Raw genomic sequence first — 18276 nt, forward strand, 5'->3', positions numbered from 1 at the left:
CCTCTCTCCCTTTCCCTTTCCCAATAAACATTCTCCTCTCCCTGCCCATTTCCCACTCATAGTTCACAACAGAGACACAAATCAGAGTCAGGTTTATCATCACTCACATATGTCATGAAATCTGTTTTTTTTGTGGCAGCATTAAATACATAAAATTACTACTGTGCAAAAGTCTTAGGCACCCTGGCTATGTATACAGTATATTTGCCTAAGACTTCTGCTAGTACTAAACTTCAAGCAAAGGTGTGCAATCAGACTAGAGGATATCAGTTTAAATGAGTAAAATATGGATTTAAATGTTGATTTAAAAATATGATGTATGAATAAATTATAAAATGAAGTATTTCACTTAAAGCATTTGAGTGCATTTGAATGAAAAGTGACAGTTAATTGATGATTTAGAGAACTAGAGGAACAAAGTATAATGAGTTTAATACTCATATAATTGAATTTTTCTTCTATACTACAATTATGTGAAAGCATTTCAGGCTATTATTTTTAAAGGATGTTAGTCATCATAGATGTACAGAAATCACTGATTAGTATTGGAAGCTGATTTATTTTATGCTCATAAGAGTTAATGCATAAATATTTATTTTCCAGGTATCTTTCTGCAGGTAATGGGTGATGCATTGGGATCTGTTGTGGTGGTAGTCACTGCCACTATATTCTATGTGCTTCCTCTTGACAAAGATGAACCCTGTAACTGGAAATGCTACGTCGATCCAAGCCTGACAATCATTATGGTTGTAATCATTATATCATATGTCTTACCACTTGTAAAAGAAACAGCTATAATTTTGCTCCAGATGGTGCCCAGAGGGATCGAGCTACATGATATAGGTAAGATATTGCTTACTGTGTAAGATTAATTAACATGTCTCATGGACTGGAAAAGAATTTCCTGACAAAGATATTATGAGGTCATCTTTAAATGTTATGATTGAATATTTTGTACAATATTTATGGGGTTAAAATTGCTTATGTTAATTCAAGAAGATGTTATAATATTCTCAATAAACTGCAACATTGGTTGAAAATGATTTGATTCTGCAGTTTCTAGATATGATTAAATGAACAGGAAGATGCGATTATACACATGGCACAACTTCTAGTTCTGTGCACATGAAATTAATGTAGCCTTGGATGGTTGCTGTGATATATTGCAATTAAGTACAGAATTACAGGAGCATAGCTTTAGTTGATTTCAAATTGATGTAATGTCCTTTGGTTCAGAAAGCATTTAAGGGAATCACATTATGTCTGGTTATTCATGACCAGCATAACAGCTAGATCAATTAGAATTATATTGTCTCTGTTTATATACTTTCTTTAGCATCAAGGATGACGTGTTTCGTACTCCACACTCTGCTGTAGGCGAGGTAAGAGGTGCTTGTTGGGGCAGATGTACAGGTAGACTAGGAGATGATGTATTGTGTATGTTGGGGTTCTGTAAATATTCTACTAATTGATTCAAGTTTCTTAAAATCATACTGAATGTCCTACCTGCATTTTGAGCAGTTTTAGGGCAGATCTTCTCATAAGTCATCAGGACATTGCACTTTTACAAGGAGCCTTTGAAAAACCAATTTAAGTTGCTGTCTCTATCGACCTATCATTGTGGTGGAGCTCAGGATTATGCTTGTTTCCAGACTGATGTTAGTGAAGTACTGTAAGTGACAAGGACTGCCCAGTGCAGTTGATTGAGTGTAATTAGATCTCAATACCAAGGACGTTAGCCTGAGAGAGGAGGCTGATATTGGAACACTTACTCTGCGAGTGGATTTGGATGACTTTGCAGAGGCTGCTTGGTGATGCCTCTCTGGTGCTTTGAGTGTCTGTATTTCGTCTCAGAAGTGTATAAGAAGGCAGGAATCATGGCCAATTGGTGAACTGTAAGATTTGAGCTAAGTTTCTGGTTGTTATCTTTAAATACTCTTTTCCTCAGACTACATCCTCTTCCTCCCCACTCTGAACCTCACCCACTGGCTTCTCCCTGTGCCTTGCCTTTCTGTTGTTGGATAGTGGCCTGACTAGGATGATGGAGATTGGTCTAGGTGCATAGTTGCATGTTGTGGCTGTACCTGAGGTTGTTGCCATGAATAATGAGATGGGGATGGTAAACCCTCAGAGAGAGGATCAGCTTGGATGGTTCTGAGCAGTAACCTGATTAATATATCAATGCAAAAATTGGGAGTCTTTTGTATTCACTTTCAAACGTTTCTGTAGATGAAGCTCTCTGGATAAATTTTGCTTATTATTGAAAGCAGCAGCACAATGAACAGTAGATCTTGGAAAATTGTCTGATTAGTGGAGTCCCCAACCTTATATTAAGGCGAAAGTTAGATTTTCTTGCATGTTATGTACAAATGTAATTGAAATAACATACTAAATGCTTTTGATGCACATTCTGTGAAAGGTGTTGAGTTATTTATCTTATTTGATGTGAGTATTTTCAGATGTGAAAACCACATCTAGTGCAAGTTGAATCTTCTTACGTTTGTAAACTGTGACAGTTTTGCAATCAGATATAAATGAGGAAATATTTGATGCAATGATTTAGCTCATAAATATATCGGGTACAGTACATTACCTCTTTCATTGAGGCATACGTTTTGAGGAAACCTGATATTTTCATTTCCATTTAATTACTTACAGACAACCATCATACCTATATGGATTTTCTATACCATCAGTCTTCAGAGATCATTTTTAATTTTCATTCAAATGTTTTTATAATAAAGGTTTAATGCAGCCTTTCTCAACTTTTTTGCCGTGGAGGAACCTTTAAAATAATTTTCAGGTCTCAGGGAACACCTGTGTAAAAATTATTATCTCTAAAGCTCTCAGTACATTAGCGTGATCAGTAAGTTGTAGATATAATAATCCAAAACTGATTGTCAATGGTCTTTTGAGTAGAGAATGAATTTTTAGTCAACTTTTCTTGGAAAAAAAAACAGATAGTTAAGCTTAGCTTGCCTTTCTTGAAATTACTCTTCCTTTTTCATAAATTTTAAAAACTCATAAGGCAAACATAATAAATTACCCAATTCTGGGTCAAACTTGAGTTAAGCACATATGGATTTCAATATCAACTGAAATGAAGCAATTTCTATCCTTGCTCTTGATGCTTGTTAAACAAGAAAAAGCTTGCTTACACTTGTAAGAAGTTGAAAACTGCAACAAAATGATTATTGCTTTCCTATGATTAGCAAGATACTCTTCTTTCACAGAAATCCAGAACTTGTGCAGGCAAAGGTCAGTAAATCTCATCCTGAGTGCAAAGTTCTTCCTCTTCCCTCAAAGTCAAGTTCTCAGACTGAGCAGAAGATTCAGGGAAAAGGTCCCTCTCCAAGTCATACACTTTTTTTTTGAAAGGGAGGAAAAATATTCTTCAATTTTGTTCTGTTGTCCTTCCAGGTGGTTTTCAATAAGACTTGAGACTTCCTAATATCCTTCCTCACTCTCAAGCCCAAGCAGCAGAGGAAACTTTTTAAGATTTCCTTTTGCAGCATGATTTTTCCAAAGTTTCAGTTTCCTTTTAAATTCAAGAACCTTGTCACTTGAAGTCAAAACATTTCTCCAGCGCATTGCAGAGACTTATTCAACTGGTTCATATGATGAAAAATGTCTGTTAAGAAGGTTAGTTTCTGCAGCCATTCTTTGTCTTCAAAGCACTTAGTAAAATCTGGCCTACTATTTTCCTAAAATACTCCTGCGATTTACCTTTCAGCTCAACATCCGGTTAAGAATTCTTCCTCTGCTAAGCCACCAGATTTCTGTATGTAGCAGGAGATTGGTGTGCTCTTTGTCCAGGTTTCATACAGTTTTTTAAACATTCTTGAGTGAACTGGTCTGAAAGCTACTAAGTAACTTGCTCCCTGAACCCTTATAATGATTGTGATTTTATTTTCAAAAGTATTTATCTATTTGCTCTGAGATTCCAATTGTTGTTTAAAATAATCAGCATTTTTACATGTCATATAGCTGTGATTTGTAGTTAAGTGTCTTTTCAGTTTTGCTGGAGCCATTGCCACAGACTATGCACAATGGATTAGGACAACTTGGATCACCGGTCCATGTAAAACATCGTTGTAAAGATATGGTACTGGCTGATTACTTTAGTCCCGCTCACTGCTTTTGTCTCCAGGATCCAGAAGAGGCCAGTGGACTTCTTCTGGGTCAACAGGAGGCACTGGGTCTCTGCTGTGGTCCCGAGTCCTCCGATCGCAGAAGGCGGTCAGTCATTGGTGTGTGTGTGTGGATGCAACTGGCGGCTCCCCGCCTCAGGACACTACAGTGTTACCTGTACAGCAACCACCCTCCCGAGATTGCATGCGCTGGTGACGCACTTTCTCTACCAGGGACACTGCCTGCAGGAGGGCACGCGGCTTCCAGTGGACAGCATCAGCTGCGCTGCTTTGAGGGAACTGCCTCCTTGCCAAAAGCTGTTGAGGTATGGAGTCTAGTCTCATCCAGACAGGGTGCTCCTGCACCGGTGGGTGGCGGTGCTCTAGCTGTGAGGGAGACTGGTCCCCATCCTGTCACAGTGGTGGTCAGTGGGGCTCAGGGAAGTGGAGAGGTTCGGTGCTCTAGCTGCGAGGGAGACTGGTCCCCATTCTGTCACAGTGGTGGTCCGTGGGGCTCAGGGAAGTGGAGAGGTTCTGGATGCACCACCAGCTGCTGGGCTGGAAGTGCTCGTCAGAACCAGGTCTCGGGATACCACGTGGGAGGGGGTCCCATGTAATGTCAGCCATCTTGCAGGGATGCCCACCGTGCCATTCCGTGATACTCTAAAACGTTTCTTCTATAGGCTGGTCCTGCACATCTTTCACTTCCTTGCCTTTGTCTACCGACCAGACTCGCCTTGGCGATCTGTTTGATCATCAGAAAGCGGAGGAGGTCGCCAGTGAAAATCTGTTTATGCAGAGGTCCTTCCCCTGTACATTGGGGACCTGGGGTGGAAGGCGTTGCAAAGGGCAGTACTGTGCTATAGGTCTTTATTTAAGTTCACTGGCACCCTGTCCAATCGTCCATTCTGTGGCCGGGAGGAGTCAGTGTATCACACTTATCTGGAGTGTGAAAGGTTGCAGCCCCTGTTTGAGTATCTGAAGGGGCTGCTGCTCAGGTTCTGATCACGCTCCTTATATACGGGCACCCAGTACGGAAAGAGGTGGTCGTGAGGAGGATCTCCTGGTCAGCTTGCTCCTGAGCCTGGCCACGATGACAATTCACGGGTCTAGGTAGTGGAAAGTCGAGGCTTCTGCCAGGGCCGACTGCCTGCCCCTCTTCCGAGGATGCGTTCTGTCCTTGGAGAGGGAGCACGCGGTCACAGTGGGTACAGTGGGAGATCTCTGAGAGCAATGGGTTCCCCAGGGATTCGACTGTTTTATAGACAGGAGTAATCATATTTTAATTTGAATTTATTCACTGTCTTGTAAAGGCTTAATGTTTGTACTTTGTGTATTTGTTGTGTAAATAAACTTCTATGGTTTTATAGAAAAAAAAACGGACTTTTTATCTGCCCATTGTTTCACTACTGCAGTGAAGTGACTTAGAAGATTATAATTCTTCATCATTAACCTTATCAGAATTGTCTGCAGGCCTAGGTCTAGAATTCTCCTCTTCTATCTCACATTTCCTTTCAAAAATCGCCACACTGAACTGTCATTAGAATGAAAACCTGCCTCCAATTTTCTACTACACTGGTAGAGTTTGTTTGCTTCCATAACTCAGTTAGTGGTGCGTAAGGGGAAGTTGGTGGATGTAATTTGGGAGGGAGAGGCTGACGTCACAGCCCGAGTTCGGTGAGTCCATTCAATGTTTGGAAAACACAGTTGATGCTCATCATCAGCCTACCGTCCTCCCCTCTGTGCAATACAGTGCTCACCAATTATCAGCCTACCGTCCTCCCCTCTGTGCAATACAGTGCTCACCAATTATCAGCCTACCGTCCTCCCCTCTGTGTAATACAGTGCTGATCATCAGCCTACCATCCTCCCCTCTGTGTAATACAGTGCAGATCATCAGCCTACTGTCCTCCCCTCTGTGTAATACAGTGCTCACTAATTATCAGCCTACCACCCTCCCCTCTGTGTAATACAGTGCAGATCATCAGCCTACTGTCCTCCCCTCTGTGTAATACAGTGCTCACTAATTATCAGCCTACCGTCCTCCCCTCTGTGTAATACAGTGCTCACCAATTATCAGCCTACTGTCCTCCCCTCTGTGCAATACAGTGCTCACTAATTATCAGCCTACCGTCCTCCCCTCTGTGTAATACAGTGCTCACCAATTATCAGCCTACTGTCCTCCCCTCTGTGCAATACAGTGCTCACTAATTATCAGCCTACCGTCCTCCCCTCTGTGTAATACAGTGCTGATCATCAGCCTACCATCCTCCCCTCTGTGTAATACAGTGCTCACCAATTATCAGCCTACCATCCTCCCCTCTGTGCAATACAGTGCTCACTAATTATCAGCCTACCATCCTCCCCTCTGTGTAATACAGTGCTCACCAATTATCAGCCTACTGTCCTCCCCTCTGTGCAATACAGTGCTCACTAATTATCAGCCTACCGTCCTCCCCTCTGTGTAATACAGTGCTGATCATCAGCCTACTGTCCTCCCCTCTGTGTAATACAGTGCTCACTAATTATCAGCCTACCATCCTCCCCTCTGTGTAATACAGTGCTCACCAATTATCAGCCTACCATCCTCCCCTCTGTGTAATACAGTGCAGATCATCAGCCTACTGTCCTCCCCTCTGTGTAATACAGTGCTCACTAATTATCAGCCTACCATCCTCCCCTCTGTGTAATACAGTGCTCACCAATTATCAGCCTACCATCCTCCCCTCTGTGTAATACAGTGCTCACTAATTATCAACCTACCGTCCTCCCCTCTGTGTAATACAGTGCAGATCATCAGCCTACTGTCCTCCCCTCTGTGTAATACAGTGCAGATCATCAGCCTACTGTCCTCACCTCTGTGTAATACAGTGCTTATCAATTATCAGCCTACCATCCTCCCCTCTGTGTAATACAGTGCTCACCAATTATCAGCCTACCGTCCTCCCCTCTGTGTAATACAGTGCTGATCATCAGCCTACTGTCCTCCCCCCTGTGTAATACCGTGCTCACTAATTATCAGCCTACCGTCCTCCCCTCTGTGCAATACAGTGCTCACCAATTATCAGCCTACCATCCTCCCCTCTGTGTAAAACAGTGCTCACCAATTATCAGCCTACCATCCTCCCCTCTGTGCAATACAGTGCTCACCAATTATCAGCCTACTGTCCTCCCCTCTGTGTAATACAGTGCTCACTAATTATCAGCCTACCATCCTCCCCTCTGTGTAATACAGTGCTCACCAATTATCAGCCTACCATCCTCCCCTCTGTGTAAAACAGTGCTCACCAATTATCAGCCTACCATCCTCCCCTCTGTGCAATACAGTGCTCACCAATTATCAGCCTACTGTCCTCCCCTCTGTGCAATACAGTGCTCACCAATTATCAGCATACTGTCCTCCCTTCTGTGTAATACAGTGCTCACCAATTATCAGCCTACCATCCTCCCCTCTGTGTAATATAGTGCTGATCATCAGCCTACTGTCCTCCCCCCTGTGTAATACCGTGCTCACTAATTATCAGCCTACCATCCTCCCCTCTGTGCAATACAGTGCTCACCAATTATCAGCCTACCATCCTCCCCTCTGTGCAATACAGTGCTCACCAATTATCAGCCTACTGTCCTCCCCTCTGTGTAATACAGTGCTGATCATCAGCCTACCGTCCTCCCCTCTGTGTAATATAGTGCTTACCAATTATCAGCCTACTGTCCTCCCCTCTGTGTAATACCGTGCTCACTAATTATCAGCCTACCATCCTCCACTCTGTGCAATACAGTGCTCACCAATTATCAGTCTACTGTCCTCCCTTCTGTGTAATACAGTGCTCACCAATTATCAGCCGACCATCCTCCCCTCTGTGTAAAACAGTGCTCACCAATTATCAGCCTACCATCCTCCCCTCTGTGTAAAACAGTGCTCACCAATTATCAGCCTACCGTCCTCCCCTCTGTGCAATACAGTGCTTATCAATTATCAGTCTACTGTCCTCCCTTCTGTGTAATACAGTGCTCACCAATTATCAGCCTACCATCCTCCCCTCTGTGTAAAACAGTGCTCATCAATTATCAGCCTACCATCCTCCCCTCTGTGCAATACAGTGCTCACCAATTATCAGCCTACCATCCTCCCCTCTGTGTAATACAGTGCTCACCAATTATCAGTCTACTGTTCTCCCCTCTGTGTAATACAGTGCTTATCAATTATCAGTCTACTGTCCTCCCTTCTGTGTAATACAGTGCTCACCAATTATCAGCCTACCATCCTCCCCTCTGTGTAAAACAGTGCTCATCAATTATCAGCCTACCATCCTCCCCTCTGTGCAATACAGTGCTCACCAATTATCAGCCTACCATCCTCCCCTCTGTGCAATACAGTGCTCACCAATTATCAGCCTACCGTCCTCCCCTCTGTGTAATACAGTGCTTATCAATTATCAGTCTACTGTCCTCCCTTCTGTGTAATACAGTGCTCACCAATTATCAGCCTACCATCCTCCCCTCTGTGCAATACAGTGCTCACCAATTATCAACTGCCTCCCGTATTTCGTGTCAAAGATTGAGAATGGACTCAACCAAATAAACACGGTCCCACTGCACACTGCCATACTGAACTGAGATTGCTCACCATGGTGAGCGCTAGTTCAAAAAACAATGTTTTTTATCCTGATCCCTCGCAGAACCCCTAGCAACCTCTCATGGAGCCTGAGTTGGGAAACCCCGGTTCAGTGTATTATACGAATACTAAAATATATCAAAAAGTTTATCCTAATCCTCATCAATGGCTAAGTTGTCACGTGCAATACATTGTACAGTGGGTTCATGTGATGCAGAATTATATTATATCTCAAATAGATTCTGAAGCCATATCAAGTGTAATTGAACTCCAGAAAATATTTGATAAAGTTACACATAAAAAGCTGCATTTAAAAATTCACTGTTTCAATAACTTAGAATGTTAAGAAGTTGGGTGAAGGCTCAGGAACAGCTGTCTGTTAATGAAATTATGTTGGTGTAGGCTTGAGCATTAAACAGAATTCGCAAAGGAAAGAGGTTGAAATTCTTAAAGTCCATTGATTCTTTTAATGTTTTCCATCAAGAGGGTCTGATCACTATTTTTACTGTTCTGCTTGGGTCATTTGGGTTCCTCTTTACATGCCACTAGAATTAATTGATTTTCATATATTACATGTAAATATATTATAAAGTGGTTATAAGTAGAACTATGAAAAAATCTCCCTCATTGTCAGTAGGCTTTTTTAAAATCTATAATGAAAAGCCTATTGACAATCACTGTCATTCTGTCGTTGGGGAAGTGTTGTGGAACTATAGCTGAATAAGAGTCTGAATCTACAAAAGCAGAAAAGAGAGCAAAACAAATTAATTCTTGGCTAATAGATCCAAATATTACAACAATACTTTTGCTAAAAGAGATTAATGGGATTACGAAAAAGATTCAGTGCATCTGCATTTAAGTTGTACAGTTAACATGTGAAATGTGTCTGGAGAATACAATTGATATAGTTTTAAATTGGTTTAATTGAAGTGATTACTATTTGATATTTCTTTTATAGAGAGTAGGTATGAAAAGGTTCTGATTCAAATCTTGGTTCTTGTATATGATGAAACTTTGATAACTGGCTGAAAGCATACATCTACACATTTTTATAGATGATATTTTCATAATATGCATCCATTGAGGAAGCTTTTACATACTTGCTTCAGGGTTCTCTCTTGCTGTTCCTCAATGTATACCGTAGTTACAGAGGTTTACAACAGTTTGAGGTGTTTCTAGTTTTAATTGATATTGTTCCTTCAGAATGACCCAGCTGAATATGCTTAATCAGTTTTACTCCTCTCTAACTGAGATGGTCTTTTAAGCAAAATGTTCGAGACTTGGTAACTCCCCCAATGGAGATGTTTGAGTATTTAAATTGGCATGTTTCTCTGTCTCTATTCAATATCCAGGATTCTACCAATCCAGTGAATTATCAGACTGAAACAACAGGAATTCTGCAGATGCTGGAAATTCAAGCAACACACATCAAAGTTGCTGGTGAACACAGCAGGCCAGGCAGCATCTGTTTCAGTCGACTGTACCTCTTCCTAGAGATGCTGCCTGGCCTGCTGCGTTCACCAGCAACTTTGATGTGAATTATCAGACTGATCTTGTTTACTGGAAGACAGTCAAATGTAAAGCTCTGATAAACTTAAATTACACACTATTTTTATTTATTGATTAAAATCTTCAGTACTCTTTCCTATGTTCTGCAGATGAAAAGTTGCGTTCAGTTGATGGAGTATATGGGATTCACGAACTCCATATCTGGGAACTTGCTGGAGGGAAGAATATCGCTTCACTTCATGTGAAATGCCTGGATCCTTCTACGTACAAAACAGCAGGGTTACAAATCCGTGAGGTCTTCCACAATGCAGGAGTTCACTCTGTAACCATCCAGGTAGAATTTTCTGAAGGAGTAAACGATTCTGACTTAACATGCAATTTCCCCTGTATGTTACCAGAATGTGAGAATCAACTGTGCTGCATTCCACAAAAACATTATGATGTTGATGTGCAGGGTTACATAGAGATGAGTAACAATCTTCCAGAAGCCTCCTGTAATGGCCACAGGAGAAATAGGGTAGAGGAAAATAACATCGAAGAAACTTCCAATATTTCACCTCACAGTTTGGGAATACAGGGAGAAATAAGTGAAGAAAAGGAAGACACAGATGGACTATTACATTTGCAGAGTTCTTCACTGTAGCGAGTGTATTTCCTTTGACAATACAGTCAAATTTCAAATTAAAGTTGAATCTAGGGTAGGTACTTTAAAAAAAATTAATGTGCTAAAGAAGAGCACAGAATAGTAAGGTTTGAAGTTTGTTGAGCTAAGGTTCAACTTCCTCATTATAGCCAGTTTGAAATAAGCTTACGGATAAAATAGGGTTAATGGAAAGTGAAGTTATTTGTATACCTTTAATGTTAGGGCTAAGTGACTATGAAATTTGTGAAGGATGTTAAGCTATGTTTTTGCCTCTTACAATCTTTAATTTACATACTAAATCTGAATGAAATCTTTAGCTATACCTAATTTTAGTTGAAATGAAATGTCCAGCCAAGGCAGTTGCATCAGATTTACTGCAATGGATTACTGGTTTGAAAACTGAAATAAAAAATGCTCAGAAATTTTCCAGGTTGTGTAGTCAACAGTTATTGGGGTGATCAAACTAACTGCTCTGGAACATAATTGTTGAGCAGCTATTTTTTCTACTTGCTACTAATTCAAATGCATTTGTCTGAATTGTTCTCATTCTTAAAAATTACAATTACTGTATGTGTTGTAATTTTCATTTGAATATACATTTCAGTTATTAGATTATGGTTGTAATAGGGTGAAATGAGTAAACATGATGTATCATCATATTTTTACCTACTGATTTCCTAGAATAAAGGTAGAATATCAGCTATATTCTCTGTATTCAAAACAGGTCAAAATTCCATCTATTCTGATGGAAATAGGTAATTTTAGTGATGTTGGAATGTTGTCGAGGTGAGAGGAAGATGTCAAATTATGCATTCACCTATAAAGCAAGAGGTCTTCTTTGATGAGAATAGGCCATCGTGCTTATCTGTCAGTACATCCTTGTAGAGTCTATAGATACTTCTAGATTGCTCTGGGATGTTGTAACTTCCTTGGAATTCATCTAGAATTAGTTTCTACAAGAAGCTTGCTTTTCTAATTAATGCTGCTGATCTTCTGTGTGAGGCAGATACTTCAGAAGTGTTTTGTAGATCTGTCTTCCTGCCAGCTTTCAAACATCCTTGAGATCTGGTTATGGTTCAACAGGAAGTGGTCTATGTGGATGGCAGTGCCAGTTTATGGTGAGTTACAGGGGATAAATGTTTCCAGAAACAGAAAATAACACCAGTAGGTTAGTTTCTGGAGGCCTCTTCCTTGTACATATGGCTAATTGCAGATTTATATGAATGCAATTCTAATAGGGAATATATAAAAGATAGATGTGAATAAACTTAGTCTTCGTTTTAGGCAAGCTATCGACAAGCACTGTTTGATCATTTTAAGAAAGACACCCTTGAGGATAAATCTTGATGCATAAATGTAGATTCAGTTTCCTTTTAAAGTAGATGAGATGGAGGAAGGTGCTTGATTAGGTTAAGGCCAATAAGACACTTTCTTATATGCATGACATTGCAAAACACTAGAGTATTAATAATTAGATACTGGTCAAATTTTTCTCTTTTTTTCTTAAATAGATGAAAGGTTGGCTGATCTATCTTTTTAACTCAGCATCTTAAAGTGGTTTCAGCTGAGGTTCCTGGATGGGATGAAAATATTCTGATATTGATGTTAAAGGAAAAGAAAATTTAACTATGTTTTTTGTAGACCTGGTCAATGCCTTTGACTCCATTGATTATAAAGTGAGAGATGAATGTTGGCAGAGAATTAATGATCAATTTATTGGTTTAGTTGGTGGCATGTACTTTGACCACAGCAGAATGGAGTTTACTAAACCTACTCTAATTAGAAGAGGGGTGAAGCAGGGGTATGTTCTGTTTCATATCTTGTTGTGTTACTTTATGGATATCTTATGTAAGTTTGGTAGGGAAGATTGTGGATTTTTGTCTATATAAATGATATAGTATTGATTAATGATTCACATAAAACAATGCAGTAGATAAGGAAAATAGTTGAGGGATTCTACTTGAAAACAGGCCTTGAATGTCTTGGTTCTCTTTGCCTTCTAAGAACAGAACATTCAACTATATTAGCCTGGAAAGTTAGAATAGTTTAAAACTGGATTTTATTGCTCTGAGAAAAGTGTACGTGCTTCAATTGAACTAATGTGTTGTTTCAAGGATAAGTCAGTGAATAAATTGGATGGAAGGTTTCCTCACTGGAGCAAGAAGAGAATGGCTTCCTGGGCATTCAACGTTTTTAAATCCTTTTCTGTGTTAATCTCATGGTCTAGCATACCTGAAGCCACAGTCACACAGCTTTGCACCATATAACAGTATACACTAATGCAGAAGGGTCTCCACACAGAAGGGTTATAACCATCAGGCAGTCCAAAACACCAGGGTTACAAGACCTGATGTACTGTTGCAGAGAGATTTAAAATCTGACAGTAACTTGCATGAACTCTACTTTTGTACAGCTGGTTTGTTGAGTTTAAAGGAATTCGTGCTTTATCACTTTAAAATATGTAGTTAAAGGAATTTGGGTGTGTGATGGCATTTCAGTGATTTAAGTCTGAGTTTGGATCAAACATGGATATTGTAAATGTATTTATGCATATTCAGGGAAAAAATATTTTGGTAAATAATAACATCAGGTCATTATCCTATTCAGAAATGAACTGTAACCGCGAAGGGAATATTTGACTTCTGTAACTGTTAATTAGCACAACCATGATATTTGGTGTGGATTATTTGGCAATGTGATTATTTCCTATCAATATTAGCCCCACTTATAACAAAGTTGTGACCCCTACAGCTCTAGATTTAGAATATTATTTATGTACAATAAACTTCAAATTTTAATTCATTGAGATTAGAATGTACTGTGTGTCTGTTGCTATAATATTGTGGAGAATTGAAAGGTCTTCTTCATATCAAGTGGTTCCTAAATATTTTTGGGTTATTGCCCCCTTGATTCCCAGACCTTATTAGCTTAGCGTAGCTTTGTGCATGGTAGATCACATCTAAACAATCTTAGAGTTTTTTGAGGAAGTTTCCAGGAAAGTTTATGAAGGCAAGGCAGTGGACATTGTCTGCATGGACCATGTCCCACATGGGAGGTAGGTGAAGAAGGTTCAATTGCTTGGTATTCAAAATGGGGTAGTAAATTAGATTAGACATTGGTTTTGTAGGTGTAGTAGATGGTTGCCTCTCTGACTGCAGGCCTGTGACTAGTGGTGTGATGCAGGGAATGGTGCTGGATCTGTTGTTTGCCATCTATGTCAATGATCTGGATGATTATGTGGTTAATTGGATCAGCAAATGTGTGGATGACACCAAGATTAGAGGTGAAGTAGACAGCAAGGAAGATGATCAGAGCTTGCAACAGGATCTGGACCAGCTGGAGAAATGGGCTGAAAAATGGCAGATGTAATTTCAAGTCAAGTTTATTTTCATTTCAACCATAAACTGCTGGTACAATACACAGTAAAAGCGAAACAACGGTCCCCCAGGACCCTGGTGCTACATGAAATAACACAAAACTACACTAGACTATGTGAGGCAGCAACAAGGATACACTAGAATACGTAAAACAATATAAAAACTGCACTAGACTACAGACCTGCACAGGACTGCATAAAGTGTACAAAACAGTTACAATAGGCACAGTAGAGGACAATCTAAAAAAATTACAATATAATAATAAATGATGTAGATGTCAGTCTAGACTCTGAGTATTGAGGAGTCTGATGGCCTGGGGGAAGAAACTGTTGCACAGTCTGGTCATGAGAGCCCGAATGCTTTGGTACCTTTTGCCAGATGGCAGGAGGGGGAAGAGTTTGTATGAGGGGTGCGTGGGGTCCTTCATAATGCTGTTAGCTTTGCGGGTGCAGCGTGTAGTGTAAATGTCTGTAATAGCGGGAAGAGAGACCGCGATGATCTTCTCAGCTGACTCAGGACGGTGCAATTCCTGAACCAGGCAGTGATGCAGCTGCTCAGGATGCTCTCGATACATCCTCTGTAGAATGTGGTGAGGATGCCGGGGTGGGTGGGGGCGTGGGAGAAGAACTTTTCTCAGCCTTCATGGAAAGTAGAGACACTGCTGGGCTTTCTTGGCTATGGAGCTGGTGTTGAGGGACCAGGTGAGATTCTCCGCCAGGTGAACACCAAGAAATTTGGTGCTCTTAACGATCTCAACGGAGGAGCCGACAATGTTCAGCGGAGAGTGGTCGCTCCGTGTCCTCCTGAAGTCAACAACTATCTCTTTTGTTTTGTTCACATTCAGAGACAGGTTGTTGGCTCTGCACCAGTCTGTTAGCCACTGCACCTCCTCTCTGTATGCTGATTCATCCTTCTTGCTGATGAGACCCATCCCGGTCGTGTCATCGGCGAACTTGATGATGTGGTTCGAGCTGTGTGTTGCAGCACAGTCGTGGGTCAGCAGAGTGAACAGCAATGGACTGAGCACACAGCCCTGGGGGGGCCCCCGTGCTCAGTATGTTGGTGTTGGAGATGCTGCTCCCGATCCGAACTGACTGAGGTCTCCCAGTCAGGAAGTCTAGGATCCAGTTGCAGAGGGAGGTGTTCAGGCCCAGCAGTTTCAGCTTTCCAGTCAGGTGCTGAGGAATGATTGTGTTGAATGCTGAGCTGAAGTCTATGAACGGTATTCGTATGTACGTGTCTTTTTTGTCCAGGTGGGTGAGGGCCAGATGGAGGGTGGTAGCGATGGCGTCGTCTGTTGAGCAGTTGGGACAATATGCGAACTGCAGGGGGTCCAGTGAGGGGGGCAGCAGGGTCTTGATGTGCCTCATGACGAGCCTCTCAAAATACTTCATGATGATGGATGTGAGTGCAATGGAGCGGTAGTCGTTGAGGCAGGATACTGAAGACTTCTTTGGCACGGGGACGATGGCGGCGGCCTTGAAGCACGTTGGAATGACGGTGCTGCTCAGAGAGATGTTGAAGATGTCAGTGAGAACATCTGCTAGCTGGTCTGCACATCCTCTGAGCAGTCTGCCAGGAATATTGTCTGGTCCAGCAGCCTTCCGTGGGTTGACCCTGCATAGAGTTTTCCTCACATCGGCCACGGTAAGACACAGCACCTGGGTGATTGGGAGGAGGAGTGGTCTTCCTCGCCACCACGTCATTTTCCGCCTCGAAATGAGTGTAGAAGTTGTTCAACGTATCTGGGAGGGAGGCATCACTAGCACAGGCAGGTGATGTTGTCTTGTAATTGCTGGTGTCCTGAATGCCCTTCCATATGTGCCGCGTGTCACTGCTGTCCTGGAAGTGTCTGTGGACTCGCAGGGCATGTGCATGCTTTGCCTCTCTGATGGCCCAGGACAGTGTGGCCCTCGCTGTTGTTAGAGCTGCCTTGTCGTCTGCTCTGAAGGTGGAGTCACGGGTCCTCAGCAGCGCACGGTCATCCATGCCTTATGGTTAGCGTGTGTAGTGATGGTCTTGGCCACAGTGATGTCATTGATGCACTTGCTGATGTAGCTAGTCACTGATGCCATGTACTCCTGTAAGTTGGTAGAGTGGCCATCGGTTGCAGCCTCCCTGAACATGTGCCAGTCAGTGTGCTCAAGGCAGTCTTGAAGAGCAGAGATGGCTCCTGCTGGCCAGGTTTTCACCTGCTTCTGAACTGGTCTGGGGTGCCTGACGAGCGGTCTGTATGCTGGGATTAGTATAACAGAGATGCTAATTTAATGCAGATAAGTGAGAGGTGTTATATTTTGGTAGGACCAAGCAGGATAGGCTTACACAGTAAATGGGAGAGCACTGAGGCGTGCAGTAGATCAAAGGGATCTGGGTATACGGGTCCATAATTCATTGAAAGAGGCAACACAAGTAGATGCGGTCGTAAAGAAAGCTTTTGGCATATTGGTTTTCACAAATCAAAGTATTAAGTGTAGGAAATGGGATGTTATGTTGAATTTGTATAAGACATTGGTGATGCTTATTTGGAGTATAGTATGCAGTTGTTGTCACCTACGTACAGGAAAGATGTAAATAACATTGAAAGAGTACAAATAAATTTACAAGGATGCTGCCAGGATTGGAGGACCTGAGTTATAAGGAAAGATTGAATACATTTGGACTTATTCCTTGGAACATAGAAGATTGAGGGGAGATTTGATAGAGGTATACAAAATTATAAGAGGTATAGATAGGGTCAAAGCAAGCAGGCTCTTTGCACTGAGAATGGGTGGGACTACAACCAGAGATTATGGGTTAGGTGTGAATGGTGAAAAGTTTAAGCCGAGGGGGAAATGTCTTCACCAATGAGGGGGAAACGTCTTCACTCAGAGGATTGTGGAAGGAGCTGCTAGTATTAATGGAGGATGTGAGCTCAATTTCAATGCTTAAGAGATGGCAGGGGTATGGATGGCAAAAATTATTCAAATCTATTTAAAGGTAGAAATAAAAATTTTTAAAAATTTCAATCCAGTTAAAGCAGTTTTCAACAGCAATTTTAGAGTACACATTAGTAGTCCAACTATTGCACTTAAATAGGGTTAACTTGGACAGAAATGTGGAGTTGATTGATTTGACTTTGGTAAGATTCACATGATTTCTTTACAATTGAAGATTATTTTCATTAAATTTTGCAAATACTTCTGGCAAGTAAACAATATCATGCCTAATATTCTTGAGTTAATTATTGAATGAAGCATTTGGTTCTTCAAAGAACTTTATCACAGTTTCAACAAGTGCATAAAAGCATCTCGGGCAGTTTCCTTTTGAGAGCCATCTGACTTCTGTGTACAACAGCAAGCATTCAATCTCTTCATGATTCTCAATACAAAACTCTCAAAATAGTTGAGAATTGAGAGCATGGGACCTGATTTTATTTACTTCTGTGATAACAGTATTAAATGATTTCTGCAGCTGATCACTTAGGTTTTTTTTGTGACAAGATGCTGTCTGTGAATTACAGTAAATGTGTTAGCTACAATTTTTTTTTCAAATGAAGTAACAGCCCCACAGTGGTGTCATTGATGGTTCTCCATCTGAGGCAGAAGCAAGAATGTTGGTGAGCGGAATGTTCTTCTTTTTGAAAAATTGTTCAACAATCCAAAATATTGATTCCCCATTTGTATCTGTTTCGAGTCTTCTTGCACAAAAACAACCTTTCAGCCATGCTTTCATCTTATATGAAGCAAACATAACTGAGAAGAAAACATTTGTTGCCTGGCAAAGTTGACTCATTCAATTGCAGAGCAAATTCTTTTGTCCTAAATATGTTGCATAATGTGTCTTACATATTCTCAGACAGTTCATCTATTCGTATTTGAACAGAGTTGTCACTGAGCAGAATTGCTTTAATTGTTTGGGGATGTTGACTTATGCAAAACCATACTCAGAACTCCCCTTGCTGCTGGCGGAATCAGTTCTTCTCCAACTGTATGGGGCTTTCCAGATTTAGCAATGGGCAATGAA

At 41.2% G+C, this 18276-nt stretch overlaps 1 protein-coding gene across 2 annotated transcripts in view; it reads left to right on the plus strand.

Moving 5' to 3' along the window:
* Nucleotides 1–18276, plus strand: part of slc30a10 (solute carrier family 30 member 10) — a 74581-nt gene that overhangs the window by 5137 nt on the left and 51168 nt on the right. Inside the window, exons 3-4 of one of the 2 annotated variants that reach the window (XM_063055037.1) lie at nt 604–843; nt 10404–11340. In XM_063055037.1, coding sequence (XP_062911107.1) covers nt 604–843; nt 10404–10897 — 734 coding nt within the window. In that variant the 3' untranslated portion in view covers nt 10898–11340. Of the gene's footprint in view, nt 1–603; nt 844–10403; nt 11341–18276 lie in introns of those variants that run through there. The other variant, XM_063055038.1, reaches the window with a different exon arrangement.

Source organism: Mobula hypostoma, chromosome 8 (assembly GCF_963921235.1).
Source record: "Mobula hypostoma chromosome 8, sMobHyp1.1, whole genome shotgun sequence".
NCBI lineage: Eukaryota > Metazoa > Chordata > Chondrichthyes > Myliobatiformes > Myliobatidae > Mobula > Mobula hypostoma.